The sequence below is a fragment of the Oncorhynchus kisutch genome, linkage group LG15 (genome assembly GCF_002021735.2).
Source record: "Oncorhynchus kisutch isolate 150728-3 linkage group LG15, Okis_V2, whole genome shotgun sequence".
Lineage (NCBI taxonomy): Eukaryota > Metazoa > Chordata > Actinopteri > Salmoniformes > Salmonidae > Oncorhynchus > Oncorhynchus kisutch.
Window position 1 is genome coordinate 51,438,363 of NC_034188.2, and position 20,246 is coordinate 51,458,608.

The following is a 20,246-nucleotide window of genomic DNA, read 5'->3' on the forward strand; positions in this document are numbered from 1 at the left end:
AACGACAGATGTTTACCTTGTCAGCTCTGAGATTTGATCTTGCAACCATTTTGGTGACTAGTCCAATGCTCTAACCACTAGGTTACCTGCCTCCCCTCAATGCTTTTGTCCAATAGCAGTGAGTTAGACAGGAGGAAGGTGAGTGTGTGTATGCGTGAGTGTGTGTACACGTCTGTGATATTGATCAGACTGAGACAGATAGACCCCCCCCCCCTTGGGAGAGAATGGCATAAATGATGCCTCAGAATAGAAAACACTTTTCACCTTATTATCTGAACATAAAACCTTATCTATATAAGGTTAAAGGGATACTTTAGGATTTTGACAATGAAGCCCTTTATCTACCTTCCCAGAGTCAGATGAATTCGTGGATACCATTGTTATGTCTCTGCGTGCAGTTCAAAGGACGTTGCTAACTAGCGTTAGCGCAATTGCTAACTAGTATTAGCGCAATGAGTGGAAGTCTATGGTAACTACTGTTGCTGACCAAGCAAATCCAAAATCAATTTATGTTCAGTTAGCCTCTATAAGATTGAGCAATTCAAGATTTGTGCTTGTGTATATGTGCACACAGGCTGTGTGAGCTTTTCAGTGACAGTTGATGACATGTAAGGCAATGTGTGTGTCTGTGTGTATGCATGTGCAACATGATAATTGTTAATATGGTAGGCGCAATCATGCATGTGTGTATGATTGTGTGTCTCAGGGGGAGGGCGGTGTGTCTGTGTGTGCGAGCGTGTGCATGTGCAGCGTGAGGGGAGGCCAGTGTTGACACAGAGGCGTCAGGGTCAGTGAGGTCGTCTGCATGCAGTTGTGATACGCGCAGGAGGGACGCACAGTGGGTTTGTGTACAGACACTCCATCCCCGTGTGTGTTTTCATTAGAGGCGCCCTGCTTCACAAAACTCTCACAGCACTTACTCTTCACGCTGCTCTGACTATCCAACGCACCTCTCTCACAGAGTCTCACAGAGGAATGCACAATTTCACAGGGACACAACGATTCTTCGAAACATCACTCACCCAGTTGTGGTGCAACAAAGACAAAGCCTGAGATAACACAAGCCAGGGCGGAGAGGAGAGCCTCCTACTGCGCTCTCATGGCTGAATTTAAATTTCTAACTGTTAAAAGGTGCCTTTCCCACCAATATGTATCCTTGAGAGGCGGGTTCAAAGAGGGCTCTGATTATTTTCTCAGTATAAGCTAACCTGGAGAATAGTGGCACCCCGACAGAGACTGCCTACTATCAGAGACAGGGCACCGTTCTCCCTGACATTGAGATTCTGTCACTTTTTTTAACGAATCCAAAACCATGCCTTTGAAAATAATTTGTGGGGAGATCGGGTCAGGTCTCTCTCTCTTTCTCTCTGTATCAGGGATGAGGGAAGGAGAGCACAAAATAACATTTCAAGGATAGCACAGATGGAATGTTCAGGGAGGTGCTCTGTTTGAAAGACTGTGATTGGTTATATTCTGCCCCACATCTTCATTGAATATAGGTAGAGAATATGGTGACTCACAGAGTCAATGGTTCAATATGTCCAGATGGCTCCATCTTCCCTCTCCCCTCAAACACACAGATCTACTCTGTTTTGGACTCATATCACTTTGATGATGTACTGTACTGTATCTATACATTGCACTCTCAGCTCCAACCACTCCCTACTGCTTCAAGTCCCCAAGACACATCTCTGAACTATGGGGGACCGAGCCTTCATGCTCCCTTGCCCCTCGCCTATGGAATGCTCTCCCTCACCATCTGAGAGCTGCTCCATCACTCTGAACTTTTAAAACTGGCCTTATTAGAGTCTAAGTCATTGGGGGAGGGGGTTTCTAAGCTTACATATAGAATTGTTTTAATATGGTCACACCATGGATCATTTAGCTATTTGATTTAGAATATTAGGACCCCTTTAGGTATCTTAAAAATAAAAAATAAATGATTTGATAAAATATTGAAACTATTAAATATCACATATGGAATCATGTAGTAACCAAAAAAGTGTTAATCACAATATATTTTATATTTGAGATTCTTCAAAGTAGCCAACCTTTGCCTTGATGACAGCTTTGCACAGTCTTGGCATTCTCAACCAGCTTCACCTGGAATGCTTTTACAACAGCCTGGAAGGACTTCCCACATATGCTTGAGCACTTGTTGGTTGCTTTTCCTTCACTCTGCGGTCCAACTCATCCCAAGCCATCTCAATTGGGTTGAGGTTGGGTAATTGTCGAGGGCAGGTCATCTGATGAAGCACTCCATCACTCTCCTTCTTGGTCAAATAGCCCTTACACAGCCTGTAGGTGTGTTGGGTCATTGTCCTGTTAAAAAACAGTCCCACTAAGCGCAAACCAGATGGAATGGCGTATCGCTGCAGAATGCTGTGGTAGCCATGCTGATTAAGTGTTCCTTGAATTTGAAATAAATCCCAGACAGTGTCACCAGCAAAGCACCATCACACCTCCTCCATGCTTTATGGTGGGAACCACACATGCAGAGATCATCTGTTCATCTACTCTGCGTCTCACAAAGACACGGCTGTTGGATCCAATAATCACAAACTTGGACTCCATTGCTTGTGTTTCTTGGCCCAAGCAAGTCTCTTCTTCTTATTGGTGTCCTTTAGTAGTGGTTTCTTTGCAGCAATTCGACTATGAAGGCCTGAATCATGCAGTCTCCTCTGAAAAGTTGATGTTGAGATCTGTCTGTTACTTGAACTCTGTGAAGCATTTATGTGGGCTGCAATTTCTGAGGCTGCTAACTCTAATGAACTTATCCTCTGCAGCAGAGGTAACTCTGGGTCTTCCTTTCCTGTGGTGGTCCTCATGAGAGCCAGTTTCATCACTGCATTTGATTGGTTTTGCGACTGCAGTTGAAGAAACTTTCAAAATTCTTGAAATGTTCCGTATTGACTGACCTTCATGTCTTAAACTGTCGTTTCTATTTTCTTATTTGAGCTGTTCTTGCCATAATATGGACTTGGTATTTTACCAAATAGGGCTATCTTCTGAATACCACCCCTACCTTGTCACAACACAACTGATAGGCTAAAATGCATTAAGAAACAAATCAAATTGAGATGCAGACTTGAGGGTCGTCCCAAGCTTCTATAGCCACAAGTCATAAACCCCACCCATAAACCATAAACCCCACCCATATCTACAATTTCTCATCTTACATTTTTATTTTAAACCTAACTCTGACCTGAAAATATATATTTTTTGTATCCATTTTTGACATTGTGGATGTGGAATCTGAATTTGTGACCTGTGAAATCTGACTTTGTGGCTATAGAAGCTAGTGGAAACCTTGATTGAGGAGAAGAGGCACACGGGAAGGGGCGGGGTAAGCTGTGGGATGACTCCGCCCACCACACATTTTCATTTGCGGAGGCTTTCCAGACAGACAAGTGATGGGCAATGGGGTTCATATGGGTTCCCCTGGGCGTGTTCAGATATAAATGCCACGAATAGAACTGACATGATTCCTTAGAATCAGAGGTATGTTTGTTCTACAATACATATACTGCAAATTGAATAAACAATTTTGTAAGCTTGTCTTGCTGTTCATAAAAAAAAAAAAATGTCAATCATTTTTCTTTATTGTAGTAACGTTAACGTTAGAGATCGAAGACAATTGTCATGCAATGCCCTCTGAAACAACATAGATAATTACAACTAATATATTGTTTATGTGTAGCGGAGAAAAAAAAACTGTATGCATAGGAATGTGTGAGTGTCTGTGTGTTAGAGACCCCCAGAATGCTCAGGTTTAAACTCCCATTCACCAGCTCTGCAAGCGTTATAATGTGAAAATACGTTTGTTGATCACCAAATATGGAGTTTCACTGAGCAACTACTGTATCTTAATTTACTCCTTAAGGCCGGTATGTAGCTACAATCACTCGTTACGGCCACAAACAGGTTGGAAGCCTACAACAGCTCAATACATTGGAGGTGCCGAAGAGGCATTTTTTAAGTAGATACCGGCCGTGTCACGGGAGTACATTAAGATAGTTACTGGTGTACTGGTTCAATGGATGCATAGCTATGTAGCCAATCTGTGTATGGACCCTAAAACGTTAGGTATAAAAATATTTGTTCAGAACAGTGGTTCTAATTGCTTCCACGGTTAATCATTAATACCCAAGAAATTCGCAGAAAATGACAGAGTGAAGGATCAAACTGCAATTGAAAGTCCTGCCTCAGTAGCCTCCTTCACTCATGCTGCCAAACATGCCCTTATTTTAAGTGTCTCTGAAATGGAAAAACAATTGTAACCATTTCCCTGTTTGGCCGCTAGGTTTGCTCATGGTTGCCCTACGTATTTGTTACATGAGAAATATAAGGAAAGCTATTAGTGTTTCCAGTACAGACATTGGTGAAAAACACAAGGCTCGTCGTCAATGAATTGCGTAGTAAACTGTCCTTTGGAGGCTTCTGCTGTGCACGAGTGATGTCCCATTCCCTATGGTTATTTATCTCTCCTTAGTCCCTAACACTTGTTGCATTTTTGAAAGACACTCGCCCACCGAGGGACATTGGGATTGAGCCAATGGCCGTGTTCGAGATCATCAATACGACTGCAGGTGAGTGACGACTGACTGATCTACAAATCACTTTGCATCATAAATAATGACTCAATATTATTTGCAGATCAGTCTGTCAGTCACAATTTATCCAGGATAAAATGTGGTTATGAGCCTCTCGAAACACGGCCAATGGCTTTCAGTTCTGTAGCCTTCACCAAGTGAGTGCCAAAGTGAATATTTTGTTAGAATTGAAATGAAACTCTCTATGACAATACATTTCATATATCATAAGGACATACTTTGACAGCCTAGTTTTACCCTAACACAGTGGTCTGAATCTCCTGGTTTGCAGGCACATCGGGCAGTTCACATTATGCTGGCTTGCAAAGTGATATGTAATTCCCAGCCAGAGTTAGGATATCCAATTGGTTCTACTTTTAATCACCCGCAACCTGCATTTTGAATGGCTGCCAAGGTAAGAGAAATTGATAAACGAGACTAACTAAACCACCTAAACTGGAACAACCATCTCCGTAACGGATTGGATTAGTTTAGAAAAATCTATTTCATTTATCTTTGTGTAGCATAAAATCAATACATTTATGTGCATACTAAAACACACCCGTTGAAACAAAAATAAAATCCAAAAATTAACTGGCAATAGAACATGCTGGGAAATATGACAATGATAGGTGGGGTTTTTGAGTGTGTGATGATTGTACCTTCTTTATAGTCAACATTTTTGGTACAAAAATGTACCATTATACTAGATTATCTGCACATGTACCCTAAAAGGTACCACACCATGTTATATTATATGTGTACCTTGAAATGTACATTGTGTATTTTAATATTTTTGTACCCCTGGGAACAATACCGTACCCTTAACCGTAACTTTTTTCTGAGAGCGAATGACAAGTTTAATGGGCTCCTGAGTGGCTCAGTGGTCTAAGGCACTGCATCTCAATGCAAAAGGTGTCCATGGATCAAATCCAGACTGTATCACATATGGCCCTGATTTGGAGTCTCATAAGGCGACGCCCAGGTTTGGCCAGGGATTTTAAATAAGAATTTGTTTACTGACTTGCCTAGTTAAATAAAGAACATTGTATATACAGTATATATTTATCACTGAGGCTGATGCAATCCAGCCCTTGTTGTAATTTAGGGCAGTGATAGGCAGTGATAATATTAGTGTACTTCTAATTGCTAAAATCTAATGTCATTCATGTCATTTAAACATGAACATAAAAATAATCATGATTTAATTGCTCATTATGTGTTTACTTATTTGTCCCATTGGAATATTTGAATTGTGCAGTTATGGTTTAGAAAATGTCAAATTATATTGCTCCTTTTCTATTAGATTTGTACAATTATTTTGGTATTAGGACAGATGGCCTAGGTAAATGCCTTTTTGATTAGGACTTGTTGGGGGACGCCACCCACCTGCATGCAGGAGCCCGCCCCTGTGTGACGTCCTTTACCAACGTGTCTATTTCGTGGAGAGATAGCGCGGGTCGGGTTATAAATTACGCGCTGAGAGGCACAGCAACACACGGACAACCCGGGCCATTTCGTTAAAATACAAGCCCATTACTACCGCCAACAGACAATATAGTCAAACATTTTCTTCATATAAGTATTTCGTTCCTTTTTTAAGGTACACTCAGGGCGCACAATGGCAGAAAACATGGAGGGGAAGGTATCCAACGGAGAAGCGCATCTTGATGAGCCGGTAGCCAACGGACTCCGCCAGAAGAAGTGTTCCAACGAGACAACCGTGGAGAAAATAAAGAGGTTAGTCATGGCCAACTTGCTGGTGATTCTCACAGTGGCCGGGGTGATCATCGGGGTGTTCATCGGACTTGGTGTGCGCCACATGGAGCTGAGCAGGACACAGATCCTCTACGTGGGCTTCCCCGGCGAGCTGCTCATCCGGTTGTTGAAAATGATCATCATCCCCCTGGTGGTGTGCAGCCTGGTGTCCGGGGCGGCCAGCATCGACCCCAAAGCTCTGGGCAAGCTGGGCGGCTGGGCGATGATTTTCTTTTTGGTCACTACTTTAATTGCATCAGCCATCGGGGTGATCATGGCGTTCATCATCTCCCCCGGATCAAACACCGGCTCCAAGCCAATTTTGTCGGATGACGGCGAGCTGCCCCAGGCCAAAGAAGTGGTGGACTCCTTCTTGGACCTGATCAGGTGAGATCATGGCAGGGGTGGTGATTTAGGCTGAGCAGAAAGGGCAGACGGGTTGATGTGGCATCTAACCATTTAGGGGTAGTTCACTGCCTTGTTTTGTCCTCATCTTTTTTTGTCACCATGACAAAGTGCTCACACGTGGCAGACCCATTAGCCAACAGCAAGCTAACGAACCCACTGTTTGAATTTGACCGGGTCTCCTTTTGATGTTGCTTTGTTCCCCCAAATTTGGCATACATTCCCATATATGAATTAGAAAACAGAGCAAAGTAGTCTGGCTGCGCTTGTATCGTCTTTGACACTTTTACAGTCAGTGCTCTCTTGCTGGGTCAGTACAAATAAGGTCTCTTGAAACTTTGAAGGGGGGGGGGTACTCTCAGCCCTGCTTTCTGGGATTGTTGGTGATATCCGCGCCATCCAGTTGAATTAAAGGCACAGTATCCCCCAACCGGCCGGGGTTCCCTTCGCCGTGTGCCCAGGAAAATAATCTCGCATACCTCGGTCAAGTCCACACACCGTGCCATCATAGCGAGACGGTTGAGAAGGTATCGGTGTGCTAACGAGCTTTAAGTAGTTGCTAACTACACTAGCCAGCCAATGAATGCCTCTTGCTGTAACATAGGGGGGTAGTTGCATCAGCTCATGGTGCAGCGGGTTAAATCCTCGGAAGTTTATTCAGCGTCCAAGGACAGATGGATGTCTTGACCTGTCCCCTCTTGTCATTCCAACCCTCTTATCATCAGAAAAAAATTACAACCTGTTTATCCTACATACCTGATATTATGTAACACATGCATGTGCTTAGGACAAATACACTGCATGGGAAACATTGTAATGATCGTCGTAGCGTGTGTGGGGCGGTAGTTCTGAGTAGGTTTTTGGGCTGGCCCCTTTCTTTCTAGGAATAGACCCTTGTATTTCCAAAAATGGGCAGTACATTTCGTTCCAGCCATGTGTTTTTTTAGACACGGACGAGGAACGATTTCTTGAACATTCCGTTCTTTCAAATAAAACTTGTGTTGGTCACATACACGTGTTTAGCAGATGTTATTGCGAGTGTGGCGAAATGCTCTTGCTTCCTTCTTCTAGTTCCCCGACTGAGCAGCAATATCTACCACTGTTTGGTAGTGAGTGGAAACGCTCATTGGATGCTTCATATTTAGACACCCTGTGACCTATCTTGTCTCATTGTTCTCTGTGCTTCTACTGCTTTGATGCCCTAAAAGCCTCTCAAGCGTATGAGTCAAGTCGTTTTGACTGGCCCGGGAGAGGGTGATCTCTTCTAGATGGAGAGCGAAAGGTGTTAGTGGGGGAATGTGTGCGTGTGGGTCGAGCCACTCACTTTTGTACTTCTATTTATCTAAAGGATGACCACGGCTATGCCAAACTGAGCCTTGATTCAGAAACAAACCATCCTTTTTTACTAATTTAATATACCGTACATTCCTACGGACATCGAGCCTACTTCTACACACTCGCTCTCAATGTAACCTCGCTGTTGGATTTAGGAAGGAAGTGGTGAACAGTTTGTCACCAAAGCCTCATGTTGGCACGTACAGTACTCAAAATCTACTAGGAATGTGGCACAAAAGTGTGTCTGCCGTGAGGTCCTTTGTGCGCATGTCACAAATTTCCTGCGCCACAGGCACATCATAGGTTTTAATTTTAATTGGACCTTTATTTAACCAGGCAAGTCAGTTAAGAACACATTCTTATTTTCAATGACGGCCTGGGAACAGTGGGTTAACTGCCTGTTCAGGGGCAGAACGACAGATTTGTACCTGGTCAGCTCGGGGGTTTGAACTCGCAACCTTCCGGTTACTAGTCCAACGCTCTAACCACTAGGCTACGCTGCCGCCCCATAGGTGAGGTGAGGGGAGTCATGCCACCCCCCCCCCCCCCCCCCCCCCACTGCTAGATTAGGCCTACTAGTTAGGGGTTTTCAAATCTAAACATCTTGCCAATCATTTAGCCTATCACATGTTGTGCCTCAATTGGATATTAAAGAATGACCTATTCTCCAGGGCTGGAACTGAACTAAAGGACCCTGTGTTTTCCGGTAGGATTAGAAACCTGACTAGACCACACCCAATCTACAGAGAAGTCATTGTTTATGGTGTGCCCTCTCTGCTTTTCACCATTAAAAAAGAGCCTCGCTCAGGTTATTTCCATTCATTTGGAGGCCCATTCTTCACACAACCTAAACGAGGCCTATGTCTGTTTCTTTGGGTTTATAAAGAGAAGCACATGTAGCGTCTCTAAATTGACGCCATGCAGCCAGTCTCGAGACTACTTGAGATGTAGTCTAGTATGGATTGATGCCAGTTTCTGCTAGCGGCTTACTTCTTGTAAAACAATTCGCTAGCAAGGCAGATGTACTATTTTGCTCTATCTGGCAGAGGGGAGGCAGCCAAAAGCACCACCCCATACTCGACCTTTAAATCATTTATGAAGTTCACAATCTTTTTTTGTTGTCAGTCAGCTGCTCTGTTCCTCCCGGTCAGCATTATGGGTGACCTCTAAACCTCAAAATTCATTGTGGGTGGTGAAAGTCAGAGGCTACTTTCCAAAGTCTGTCTCAGCCTTCAGCTAGTCCAGACCCCCTAGGTCCCAGTCCAGACCCCCTAGGTCCCAGTCCAGACCCCCTAGGTCCCAGTCCAGACCCCCTAGGTCCCAGTCCAGACCCTCTAGGTCCCAGTCCAGAAAAATGTTGTAAATACACTTCAAACTGTTATCTAACTCAGATTACACGGGTGTTGGGTAATGCATATGCTTTAGTTTATAATCCTTCACCTATAGTTGTCGTTATGACTTAGTAACTCACCCTTTGCATAATACGATCTACAAGTAGCGACAGGGTGGTCTCTCCTTCCAAATCCAACGCATAAGGAATCCACTCGTTTATAATACTTCATTTCTATGTTTTCATTTCGGATTAGTCTTTCTTGGATGCGTGTGGCTCTCGGCTGGGAATCAATGAGAAAGGTTGTCAGTCTCGGGAGGACACACACAGACACACAGAAAGGCCACAAAGGATGATGGTTAATTGTGCCGCTTGCGTGACTTATGTAGCTCATTAAAGCGACCACTCTCTGTCGGGGTCCCGTTTTGGCAGCTGCCGGCCCGAAGAGCAGTTCACTACAGCGGAATAGAGGAGCCCTTTAAAAGTATCCACTGTATTTCACTCCTCTCTCTCTCTCTCGCTCCTCTGTTCTCTCGCATACATACTAACACAATATCACAAACAGTTGTGGCAGGTTCTCGTAGTTACAAATGAACTACGACCGGCTTAAACCGGTCAATGGGTAAAATAAAGGTCATAAACCAACTGAAGTGGGATACGGCATCACATTTCCCGACCAGGTACGATAAACCCTCCCTCCCCTTCCACATCCTGGTATACTTTGCTGCTTATCTCACAAGAGGGTTGCCGGGCACCTTAATTGCGAGGACGGGCTGGTGGTAATGGCCGGAGCGGAATCAGTGGAATGGGATGCCCTTGGATCCGTTCCATCCATTATTATGAGCCGTCCTCCCCTCAGCAGCCTCCACTGCTTATATCCACCTGGCTCTCATCCGTTTTTGCTTTCCCGCCTGTTAGCCCAATGCGTCGTTCACAGGTATGCAGGCAGTGTTGTACCTCTTGTTTGTTTACTGATCGAGGTTTGATATGCCCAGTAACTCATTCACATGGAGTGACTGGTAGTGTCGGACTTCAGTTGAAAGGATATGCCCTTTGCTCTTACTGACCTACCTGCAAGTCATTGTCTGTCCAGTTCTCGACTTGTTAGTTTAACCCCGAGACGTAAACACACAGACAAACATACAGGACAATGGAGGGTAGCTGTTATACGTAGACGGCGTTAAGAGAGAAGGGCGGCGCTACTATTTACTGGATTTGAATGGGAGGCAAGTCATTTAAAAAATTTAAAAAAAGCCTTGGGACAAAATAATTGGTTTGCAGGAACAAAGAAAGGTGGAGGTAGAGTTGTTGTTGCGTCAAACCCCCCCCCCCTTCCTGTAACATGCCTCTACAGTTCTCTCTCTATGGTATTTGGTTCACATACCTGAGCAGTATTTCAGGAGTGTCCAAGACAGAGAAGGCATTTATTATATATTTTTTTTTATACTTATATATAAAATTCTTATTTACAATGACAGCCTACCCCGGCCAAACCCGGACAACACTGGGCCGATTGTGCACCACGCTATGGGACTCCTAATCACAGCCGGATGTGATGCAGCCTGGATTCGAACCAGGGACTGCAGTGACGCCTCTTGCACTGTAAACACAACACACCCAGCACCACTCTTCACATGTCCCCAGAAGATCAGGCAGGCTGTGTTGTGTGTATTTATGCTGTTTTACCAGCCCCTTCGCTCTTTACTCAAACACCACGGTAATGTGAATACAGTACCAACCCGCTATTACACTAAGCGTGTACACCGCATTGATGGCAAAATGTCAACTGCACATTTTTACAGTAACATGACAAACTGAGGCGTACGCACGGCTGGACACACGCACACACCGCATGCCAAAACTGGACCCTGACCCAGATGGGTTACGCTTTAATATGTGCTCCGTTGCACGTTCAAAGTAGTGTGTCTACTTTTCCTTGGGTGTTTGGGCCTAGATCCGGCTGTCACCCGGGAGCGTTTGTGTGTTTCGTTTGAGGGTGTTTCTGTACTGGTCAGGGAGGGTGTATCAGTCCTTCGCCTGCAGCCCTGTTTGCGTTGTCTTTTTCCCTCGGTCTACCACGTCCTGCGACAGCCATGGAAGTGGAGTGTTTTGAATTGACAGGGTTTGTTAGACTGATAGCGGTCAGCTTCCTAGAAGTGTGGTTTAAGGGCCACTTCTACCTTCACTCATTCTACCCTCGGTCACATGGTTGCGGCTGTTTAATCCCACATTGCGTTGTTTCCTGTCCCGCCCGTGTTCAGGTCAGAAAGAGCTGCAGGATAAAAACACGAAACGAGTTTTTCCCTTATTACTTTAAATCCATATGTTAGGAGGGTGTTAGGGTGTGACTTAGTGCTCTGAGGAGAGTTGGCCTGTATGTGGCTTTATTAAGGGTTGGTACAGTAACTCCACTGGGGTGTGTCTGTGCTGTATTGTAGAGCAGTAATCTGCCCACCTCTCTGTGAGGTTTGGGCATGAAATCCCAGCAGCAGCAGTTTTTGGGGGCAGGTCAGAGGATTAAAACACTGACATTTTTTCCCCCGCTTTTCCCACATGACAGAACTCGTGGTTGGTTCCCTCGTGAGGCGTCAGTGCCCGGGGGTATAGGCGCCGAGTTAGCATAAAGGGATCATGGAAAGATGGCTTAGAAGTTAGAACAAGGAGTTCAGTTAGGTGTTGTATCTCGTGGCTTGTTAATATTAGCTCGAATCAGTTTATCTTTCCCCAAATTCCATTTTTGGAATGATAAGTTAATGATGGAGATAAATACCCATTGATTTTTGAAGCGTTGAATTCAGAAATGCCTATTTAAGCTTAGTTCAACTGTTGTACCCCACCAGAACTCAAAATATAAGTGCATTTTACGCCAATGTTTGTAAATATACTCTGAATAGCATCAAAGAATGGTTAAAGCTATGTGAATGGTCAGTTCTTGCATCCATAGCTGTGTATGTTTTTGAGAGGCACGTAGAAAGCTTAGTTACGGTTTCAATTAAGGTTTCTCTTTTGAGCCATTTAAGGGGGGAAACTCCAAACAGACTGTAGATGAATGTCTCCTGACGACTTTTACCTTTACGCCAACGGGTACATGGCTCTCCATATACCGTTACACACCAGAAAGTCAAGCCAATACATTTCAGCCCTGACTGTCACACACCTGCACTAGCAGAGTCCCTTAGAGATGAAGTGACTTAATGTTTCCCTTCCTGCAATCCCCCCCCCCCCATATTCTGGTTTCTAGCTGTGGTTTCTGATCATCATTTAGGGTCACTGTCAGCACAGCTGGTGCCTTTGTAGTGTACTGAATGTGTCTCTTGTTCTCTCTTCCAGAAACATCTTCCCCTCCAACTTGGTGTCTGCTGCCTTTCAGTCTGTGAGTGTCCTCTTGTACTGCACATACAATAGAAGGAGAGACACCCAGATGTAAAGGAATAATCCACTCAAACTCTTTTGTGACATTTTTGTTTTCCTCCTTAGTCCGCTGTTGATACGATCCCAATTTTGTTTGCATGTCTGCAATCGCGTTTTCAAGATGCAGGGCTTTCAAAAAGCAAATTGTAATTTGCCCCGTGACGCAAAACGCGTCATCATGATGATGTGGCAAGTTACAATTGGCCGTTTGAAAGTCAAATATCTTGAAAACGTGATTGCTGACATGCGAAGCATGTCAAGGTTTTTTAAGGCTTTAAAAAAAAATAATACATTATTAGTTAGTTAAACAGAACACGTCTCGCATCGGTGTGCTAATGAAATATGTCCCTCTCTGTCTGCAGTACGCTACCAGTTACAAGTTTGTGACCAAGAATGTCTCGAATGGCTTGCCCAGCATCACAGTGGAGAAGGTGCGTCGAATTGAATCTAAATGGGATGTCACGTTTGACTTTCTAATATCTATGGCTGTTGACAGTTTGAACGTGTCTGAAAGGGCATCACTCACGCCGACCTGAGTTACCGCGTTGTGATGAGTGGCTAATGTGTGTGTGTGTGTGTGTCTAGGTTCCCTTTGGCACAGACCAGGACGGTATGAACATCCTAGGACTGGTTGTGTTTGCCATAGTGTTTGGTGTGGCCCTGAGGAAGCTGGGAGAGGAGGGAGAGATCCTCATCAAGTTCTTCAACTCCTTCAACGAGGCCACCATGGTGCTGGTGTCCTGGATCATGTGGTAAGGGAAGCCGTTTGCCCAGCAGCACTGCAGGGACTAGATCTGGGTGTGAGAGAGGATACGCGGATGATGTGTGTGTGTGTGTGCGCGTTTTGCCACCCCGCGTTTGTTCTCTTCCACACGTCAACTTGTGATTTGTACTAATAATGTGGTGTTTAAATAGTGTTTTTCAAGGACCTTAAGTCACTAATTGTTGTATTTGTACTTGCTTCATATGTGGTAATATTGATGTATATTTGTTCTTTTTTGAATAGTATTTGTACTTTGGACTGCGTCCTTACAAATTCATAACGGTAACCCACCTCTCCCTCCTCTCTCCAGGTATGCCCCCCTTGGAATCATGTTCTTGGTAGCAGGGAAGATCGTGGAGATGGAGGACGTGGGAACGCTGTTTGCCAGCCTGGGCAAGTACATCGCCTGCTGTATCGTCGGCCACGCCATCCATGGCCTGCTGGTCCTGCCGGGCATCTACTTTATCATCACCCGCAAGAACCCCTACACCTTCCTGTGGGGCATCTTCACCGCTCTGGCCACCGGCTTTGGAACCAGCTCCAGGTACGGTTGTAGTCACTAGATCACCATACTAGAGAGGATGGTAAAATCCTTAATTACTCTTATACCAAGGTTGCTCTGTACCGTAACAAGAATGCTCAACTCGATTACTATGCAGTTAAAATACAATTATTCAAGTGACACGTAACAACATGTTACCAACAACATGTTACCAAAAGTGTTACTGGGAAGAGAAACATTGGTGAATACGTCAGAACAGAAATTAGCCCTCTTACACTTACTCACACACTCACTCACTCACTCTCTCTCAGCTCTGCCACCCTGCCCCTGATGATGAAGTGCGTGGAGGAGAACAACGGTGTGTCGAAGCACATCAGTCGTTTCATTCTGCCCATCGGGGCCACGGTGAACATGGACGGTGCAGCGCTCTTCCAGTGTGTGGCGGCCGTCTTCATCGCTCAGCTCAACAACATCCCGCTCAACTTCATCCAAGTCTTCACCATCCTGTGAGTCCCGCTCCCTCTAGTGCGTTTGATTCGGTTCCGTTTGACTCTACGGGGCCGTTGTGTTGGGTAAAGCAGAGCAAATTCAAATGTTGTAGCTGTTCTACACGCATGCTAAACAGACTTGAATAAAGCTTGGGTCAAACTCGCCAGGCTGAGCATTAGGAAACACTGTGCTCTTTGAGTGGCTAATTCTCTGCATGTCCGGCCCCCACTGTCAGAGTGACAGCCACGGCGTCCAGTGTGGGAGCAGCAGGGATCCCCGCGGGGGGCGTGCTGACGCTGGCCATCATCCTGGAGGCAGTGGGACTGCCCACCAGCGACATCTCCCTCATCCTCGCCGTCGACTGGCTCGTGTGAGTACCTCGTGTTGACTGCGGTTCTACTGGAACAGCTCCTCCATCACAAGGCCTCTATAATGCTGTCGTATACATGTCATAACACCCTGCGACCGTTTGTCTGCTTCATACACTTCACACAGCATTGACATGACAAATGAATGCATATGGTGACCACTTGTTTCGGACCATTGTTTCAGGGACCGTACCTGCACCATTCTGAACGTGGAGGGCGACGCCTATGGAGCCGGGCTGCTGCAGTGGTACGTGGACCGCTCTGACAAGCCCAGGGAGGGGCCGGAGCTAAGCGAGGTAAAGCTGGAGGATGGCACGCCCGCCTTGCCGGAGCACTCGCCCCTCATCGAGGAGAAGGAGAGCAGCAGGGGCGCGAGCGACGAGACGGCGGCGGCTTGCGGCTCTGAGAAAGAGTCGGTCATGTAGATGGTTCGCTGACGTGTCATCGATGACCCTCCGTTTGACCCCTCAATCATGCCAGAAAGGAGGGGGAGAGGGCCTTTTTAGACTTCCATTTAAAGACGATTCCTTTCCTTGTGTCTTCTCTCTTTCTAAGCGAGACTGAGAGATCCAGGTAGGGGGGGTTGGTGGGGTGGGGGGCCAAAGGAGAGCGTGAACAGAGGCTGTACAGATTTGAACGTGACAGTGTTTTTGATTAAGGACTCTAGATTGGAGTCCTTTTAATGCTGCTTTGGTTCAGAAGAGCTGGCCCTGACTTCCACTCCCTTTTTAAATATTTATAACAGTAACCAGTCTTGAAAAGGCAAATATCTCCATGTTTTCTATATCACAGCCGCATGTACAGTTTGTTTCTCTGTGTATGAAGTAGCCTGCACTAATTCTCACTGTACTCTGAGAGTAGATTATGAAAATTCCAAAGTTATCACACAAGATCCTCTGTACTGTATGATGTACCAAATTAAGTTGAATCCTAAATGATGTTCCACTGCTGGGAGAAAGGACTTTTCTCACACAAGAACTGTGGCTCTGCTCAATGCTTCTAATCTGTAGCTGTTTTTATCCCAGACATTTCAGTCAGTCTGGGGCCAAGCACAAGAGGGTTTGCACAGTCCAAATGAAGGCTTCATGTTCTCACAGTGGTTTTACAATGTTAAAAGAATGCGTGAGAGGTGTTGCAATAGAGATCCTATTCAATTACTAAGAGGGGAAATGTCATATCTCAAAGTTTCAGAATGGGACAAAATGGCAGCCATCTTGGTCAGGGCGAAATCCAAAAACAGTCATGGGAATGAATGGCAGTAGAGGTGATGCATTTCCTGCTTTTACTTAAGCAGGGGGGGGGGGGAGTAAGGCATGTGATACATCATGAATTGTGCTATATTTGAGCTAGTGTATGGCTGTGGATCGACTGCATTGTTTGAATAGGAATGTTGCCATTTTAGCAGTTAATTTGAAAAAATGTATAGGATCATTCCTCAAACTGTCTGGCTAGCTAGCTAATAGACACATGGAGTGCAGATAAATTTTTGTTTTACACTATATTATCACAGCACTGCCAAACCATGGTTGACCACCTCCCTGACCAACATGGCTGACATTTGGACCTTGATAAGAAGGTTAATGTCCATTCTAGTGTTCGAATTCTTCATTCTATGGGTGTTGCCCTTCCTGTTCCTTCACTAGGCTAAGAGTCGCAGTAATGGAATGTTGCATGTCCTATGTTTATTGGGGAATAGGACTTTTGGCAGACGAGTGGGAAGATAAGTGGGGGGAGTTACAGTGAGCCAGTCTGAGGCAATTTCATTTAGAGGAATACATTATGAAATTCTATTTGTCTCTTATGACAAAGGTGTATCTTTTAAAGCAAGGGGTTATTGACTGTAGGCCGTTTATCAATTTGTGTTTATTTCATAGCTTTTTAAAATCTTTTTTGAAATGTATTTCTTGAATCAGATATACTTCAAAACAGACGAGGCCAGTGGCTGAGTAGGAACATACTCGTCAGCCTCTTTTTGGATCAGTTCTACTGTTTTAAATTGTCTCCAAGCTGGCTTCCCTTCATCAAGTGAAGAATGTACCTTACCCAAATCATGAACACTTTTTAAAAAACGTTTTATTTGTAGACTTATTAACGTTATTTGAATGTTTATTTTTGCTAGTTATATTTGATGCTTTAATTTGTTGGTAATAGCTTTTTATACTCAATGTTTATCATTCTGCACAGAGCCGCTTGAAAACCTTTTGGCGAGACAGCATTTTTATTTAATTTAACTAGACAAGTCAGTCCCTATGGGACTCCCGATCACGGCCGGTTGTGATACAGCCCGGGATCAAACCCGGGTCTGTAGTGACACCTCTAGCACTGCAATGCAGTTTCACCACTTTCAAAGCAGCAGCACCTATGGGCCAGTTACTTGTGTTCCAGTTCAACACTTACCTGCTCTGTAAACTGTTTTCCTGAGCAAAAATAAGCGACTATAAATCTACTCGCTGAGCTTATTTATTTTGGGGAAAGTTTACAACGGTAAACGTTCAATAGTGAACATACAAGCAAAATACTGGCTACTGGTGATAGTCTGCAAAAACTTTTTAGCATTCGTCTTGGCTATCTTAGTGTACTAGCCAGGTTGATTAAGCAATAAGGCCCGGGGGGGGGGAGGGGGTATATGGCCAATATACCACGGCTATGGGCTGTTCTTAAGCACGACACAACGCGGAGTGCCTGGATACAGCCCTTAGCCGTGGTATGTTGGCAATATACCACAAACCCCATAGGTGCCTTATTGCTATTATAAACTGGTTACCAACGTAATTAGAGCAGTAGAAATAAATGTTTTGTCATGACCGTGGTATACGGTCTGATATACCACGGCTGTCAGCCAATCACCATTCAGGGCTCGAACCACCCAGTTTATAAAATCTCTTTTGGAACGTAATTGTCTTAAAGGGACAGCGTCCTATTTTGAGATGTATAACAAATATTCTCAATTACATACTTTTAAAGAAAATAAGGGAATGGAATTAATACAATGCAGTTCTAAAGAATAAAGTAATGGCTTGTGTTGCGAAATTATATTAAACAGATTTTTTAAATACATTTAATAGCTGAGAGAAAGAGAGAAAGCGTGCCAACATATGGGCTCTGCATGACCCCAGTGCATCGATTCTTTAAGGCCCAGTCACGCCTACTGGCCTATTCGGGCCAGTGAGATAAAAGCTAATAGGCCGTCATTGTAAATAAGAATTGGTTCTTAAATTAACTGACATGTCTAGTTAAATAAAGGTTAAAAAAAGAAAAAAGAATGTTGGACCCTGCAATAGCCTATGAATAGGGCCCAGACCATGACCCGGTTCAGGCACCAGAAAAGACACCTATGAATTATTTTGCTATGCTACTTTTGAACCTGTGGTGCCACCTCTGATTCTGCAGCTTGTCCCCCCCCCTGCTGTCTGTCTTTATGTTTTGTGCAATGCTTAAAAAAAACATTCCACAGGGTCTTTTGTGTGTGTGTGTCAGCGTGTGTACAGATGTATGTATGTGTGGTGATGGTGGATGTGTAGTCAGTCACCATGGCCACACGATGACATAGTTACTAGAGCTGTAGAGAACCACGGTTTTGCTCTGAAATGACTCCGTTATTTCTAGAAATAAAATACATTTTTTATTAATATTCACTTGTTGACTTTGCCTCTTTATTTCATATTTCTAAATAATAATACGATAATCTATGCCATTTAGCAGGCGCTTTTATCCAAAGCGACTTTCAGCCCGTATTCTTTTTGCTCCCCCGGGAATCAAACCCATTATCCTGGCGTTGCAAACGCCATGCTATACCAACGGCGCCACAGAGGACCTAATGGTAATGGCTGTGTACATAAATATTACAAAGGTTGATGTATAGACAGTGTACGGGTAACACCTTCCTAATATTGAGTTGCAACCCCTTTTTGCCCTCATAACAGCCTCAGTTCGTCGGGGCGTGGACTCTACAAGGTGTCGAAAGCATTTTCCAAGGGATGCTGGGCCGTGTTGACTCCGACGCTTCACACAGTTGTGTCAAGTTGGCTTGTGTCTCGAACTCAAACCGGTGTGTCTGGCACCTACTATCACACCCTGTTCAAAGGCACTTCACCCTCTGAATGGTGCACACACACACACACACACACATACGAAATCCATGTCTCCGTTGTCTCAAAGCTTAAAAATCCTTCTTTAACCTGTCTCCTCCCCTTCACCTACATTGATTTGAAATGGATTTAAGTTATATCAAGGGATCATAGCTTTCACCTGGTCAGTCTTGGGCATTTTGTACACTCAGTGTATCCACTATGGCAGGTTGTGAATAGGCCCTCCAGACAAGACAAGTTTGTCAGGTTGTGGTTAACGGCGATGCCCATGAAGGAACATATTACACAGACTACCTGGTGCTATGTCCTGCTTCCATGAGGTGTTGCCGGAGAGACATGTACTTCTATTCATTCTAATGAAACTTCAGACATGCCCCTGGCTATCGCCTTCTCTCCTCGCTGGTCACCATAGCAGTACCCACCCGTAGCACGCGTTCCAGCAGGTATATCTCACTTGGCACCCCCAAAGCCAATTCCTCCTTTGGCCGCCTCTCCTTCCAGTTCTCTGCTGCCATTGACTGGAACGAACTACAGAGATCTCTGAAACTGGAAACACTTATCTCCCTCACTAGCTTTAAGCACCAGCTGTCAAAGCAGCTCATGGATCACTGCACCTGTACATAGCCCATCTATAATATAGCCCAAACAACTACCTCTTCCCCTACCGTATTTATTTTGCTCCTTTGCACCCCAGTATTTCTACTTTGCAAACTCATCTACTGTCAAATCTACCATTCCAGTGTTTTAATTGCTATATTGTATTTACTTCGCCACCATGGCCTATTTATTGCCTTTACCTCCCTTATCTCACCTCATTTGCTCACATTGTATATAGACTTATTTTTCTACTGTATTATTGACTGTATGTTTGTTTTACTCCATGTGTAACTCTTTGTTGTTGTATCTGTCAAACTGTTTTGCTTTATCTTGGCCAGGTTGCAATTGTAAATGAGAACTTGTTCTCAACTTGCCTACCTGGTTAAATAAAGGTGAAATAAAAAAATTAAATATAGACCTTTCCCAACACACACACAATGCAGTCACCAACATTACAATATTACATCACCTACCTGGGTTGTGTACACACACACACACGCTGGGAAAGTGCCCAACTTATTGATCCCACACTAACAGGTGTTGAGAGGTTTCATATCCTATAATGAGGTTCAGTGCTATATGTTGGTGGAAGAATAGCTGGCATTAGG

At 44.4% G+C, this 20,246-nt stretch overlaps 1 protein-coding gene across 1 annotated transcript; it reads left to right on the top strand.

The window, feature by feature from the left end:
* Positions 1 to 6,002: 6,002 nt before the first annotated feature.
* Positions 6,003 to 18,588, top strand: LOC109905430 (neutral amino acid transporter B(0)). The gene is made up of 8 exons (XM_020502792.2): positions 6,003 to 6,737; positions 12,751 to 12,793; positions 13,194 to 13,262; positions 13,417 to 13,583; positions 13,905 to 14,138; positions 14,408 to 14,602; positions 14,821 to 14,955; positions 15,138 to 18,588. Exons 1-8 carry the CDS (start codon positions 6,214 to 6,216, stop codon positions 15,376 to 15,378), a joined length of 1,608 nt encoding a protein of 535 aa, XP_020358381.2. The 5' UTR covers positions 6,003 to 6,213; the 3' UTR covers positions 15,379 to 18,588.
* The last annotated feature ends 1,658 nt before the right edge of the window (positions 18,589 to 20,246 follow it).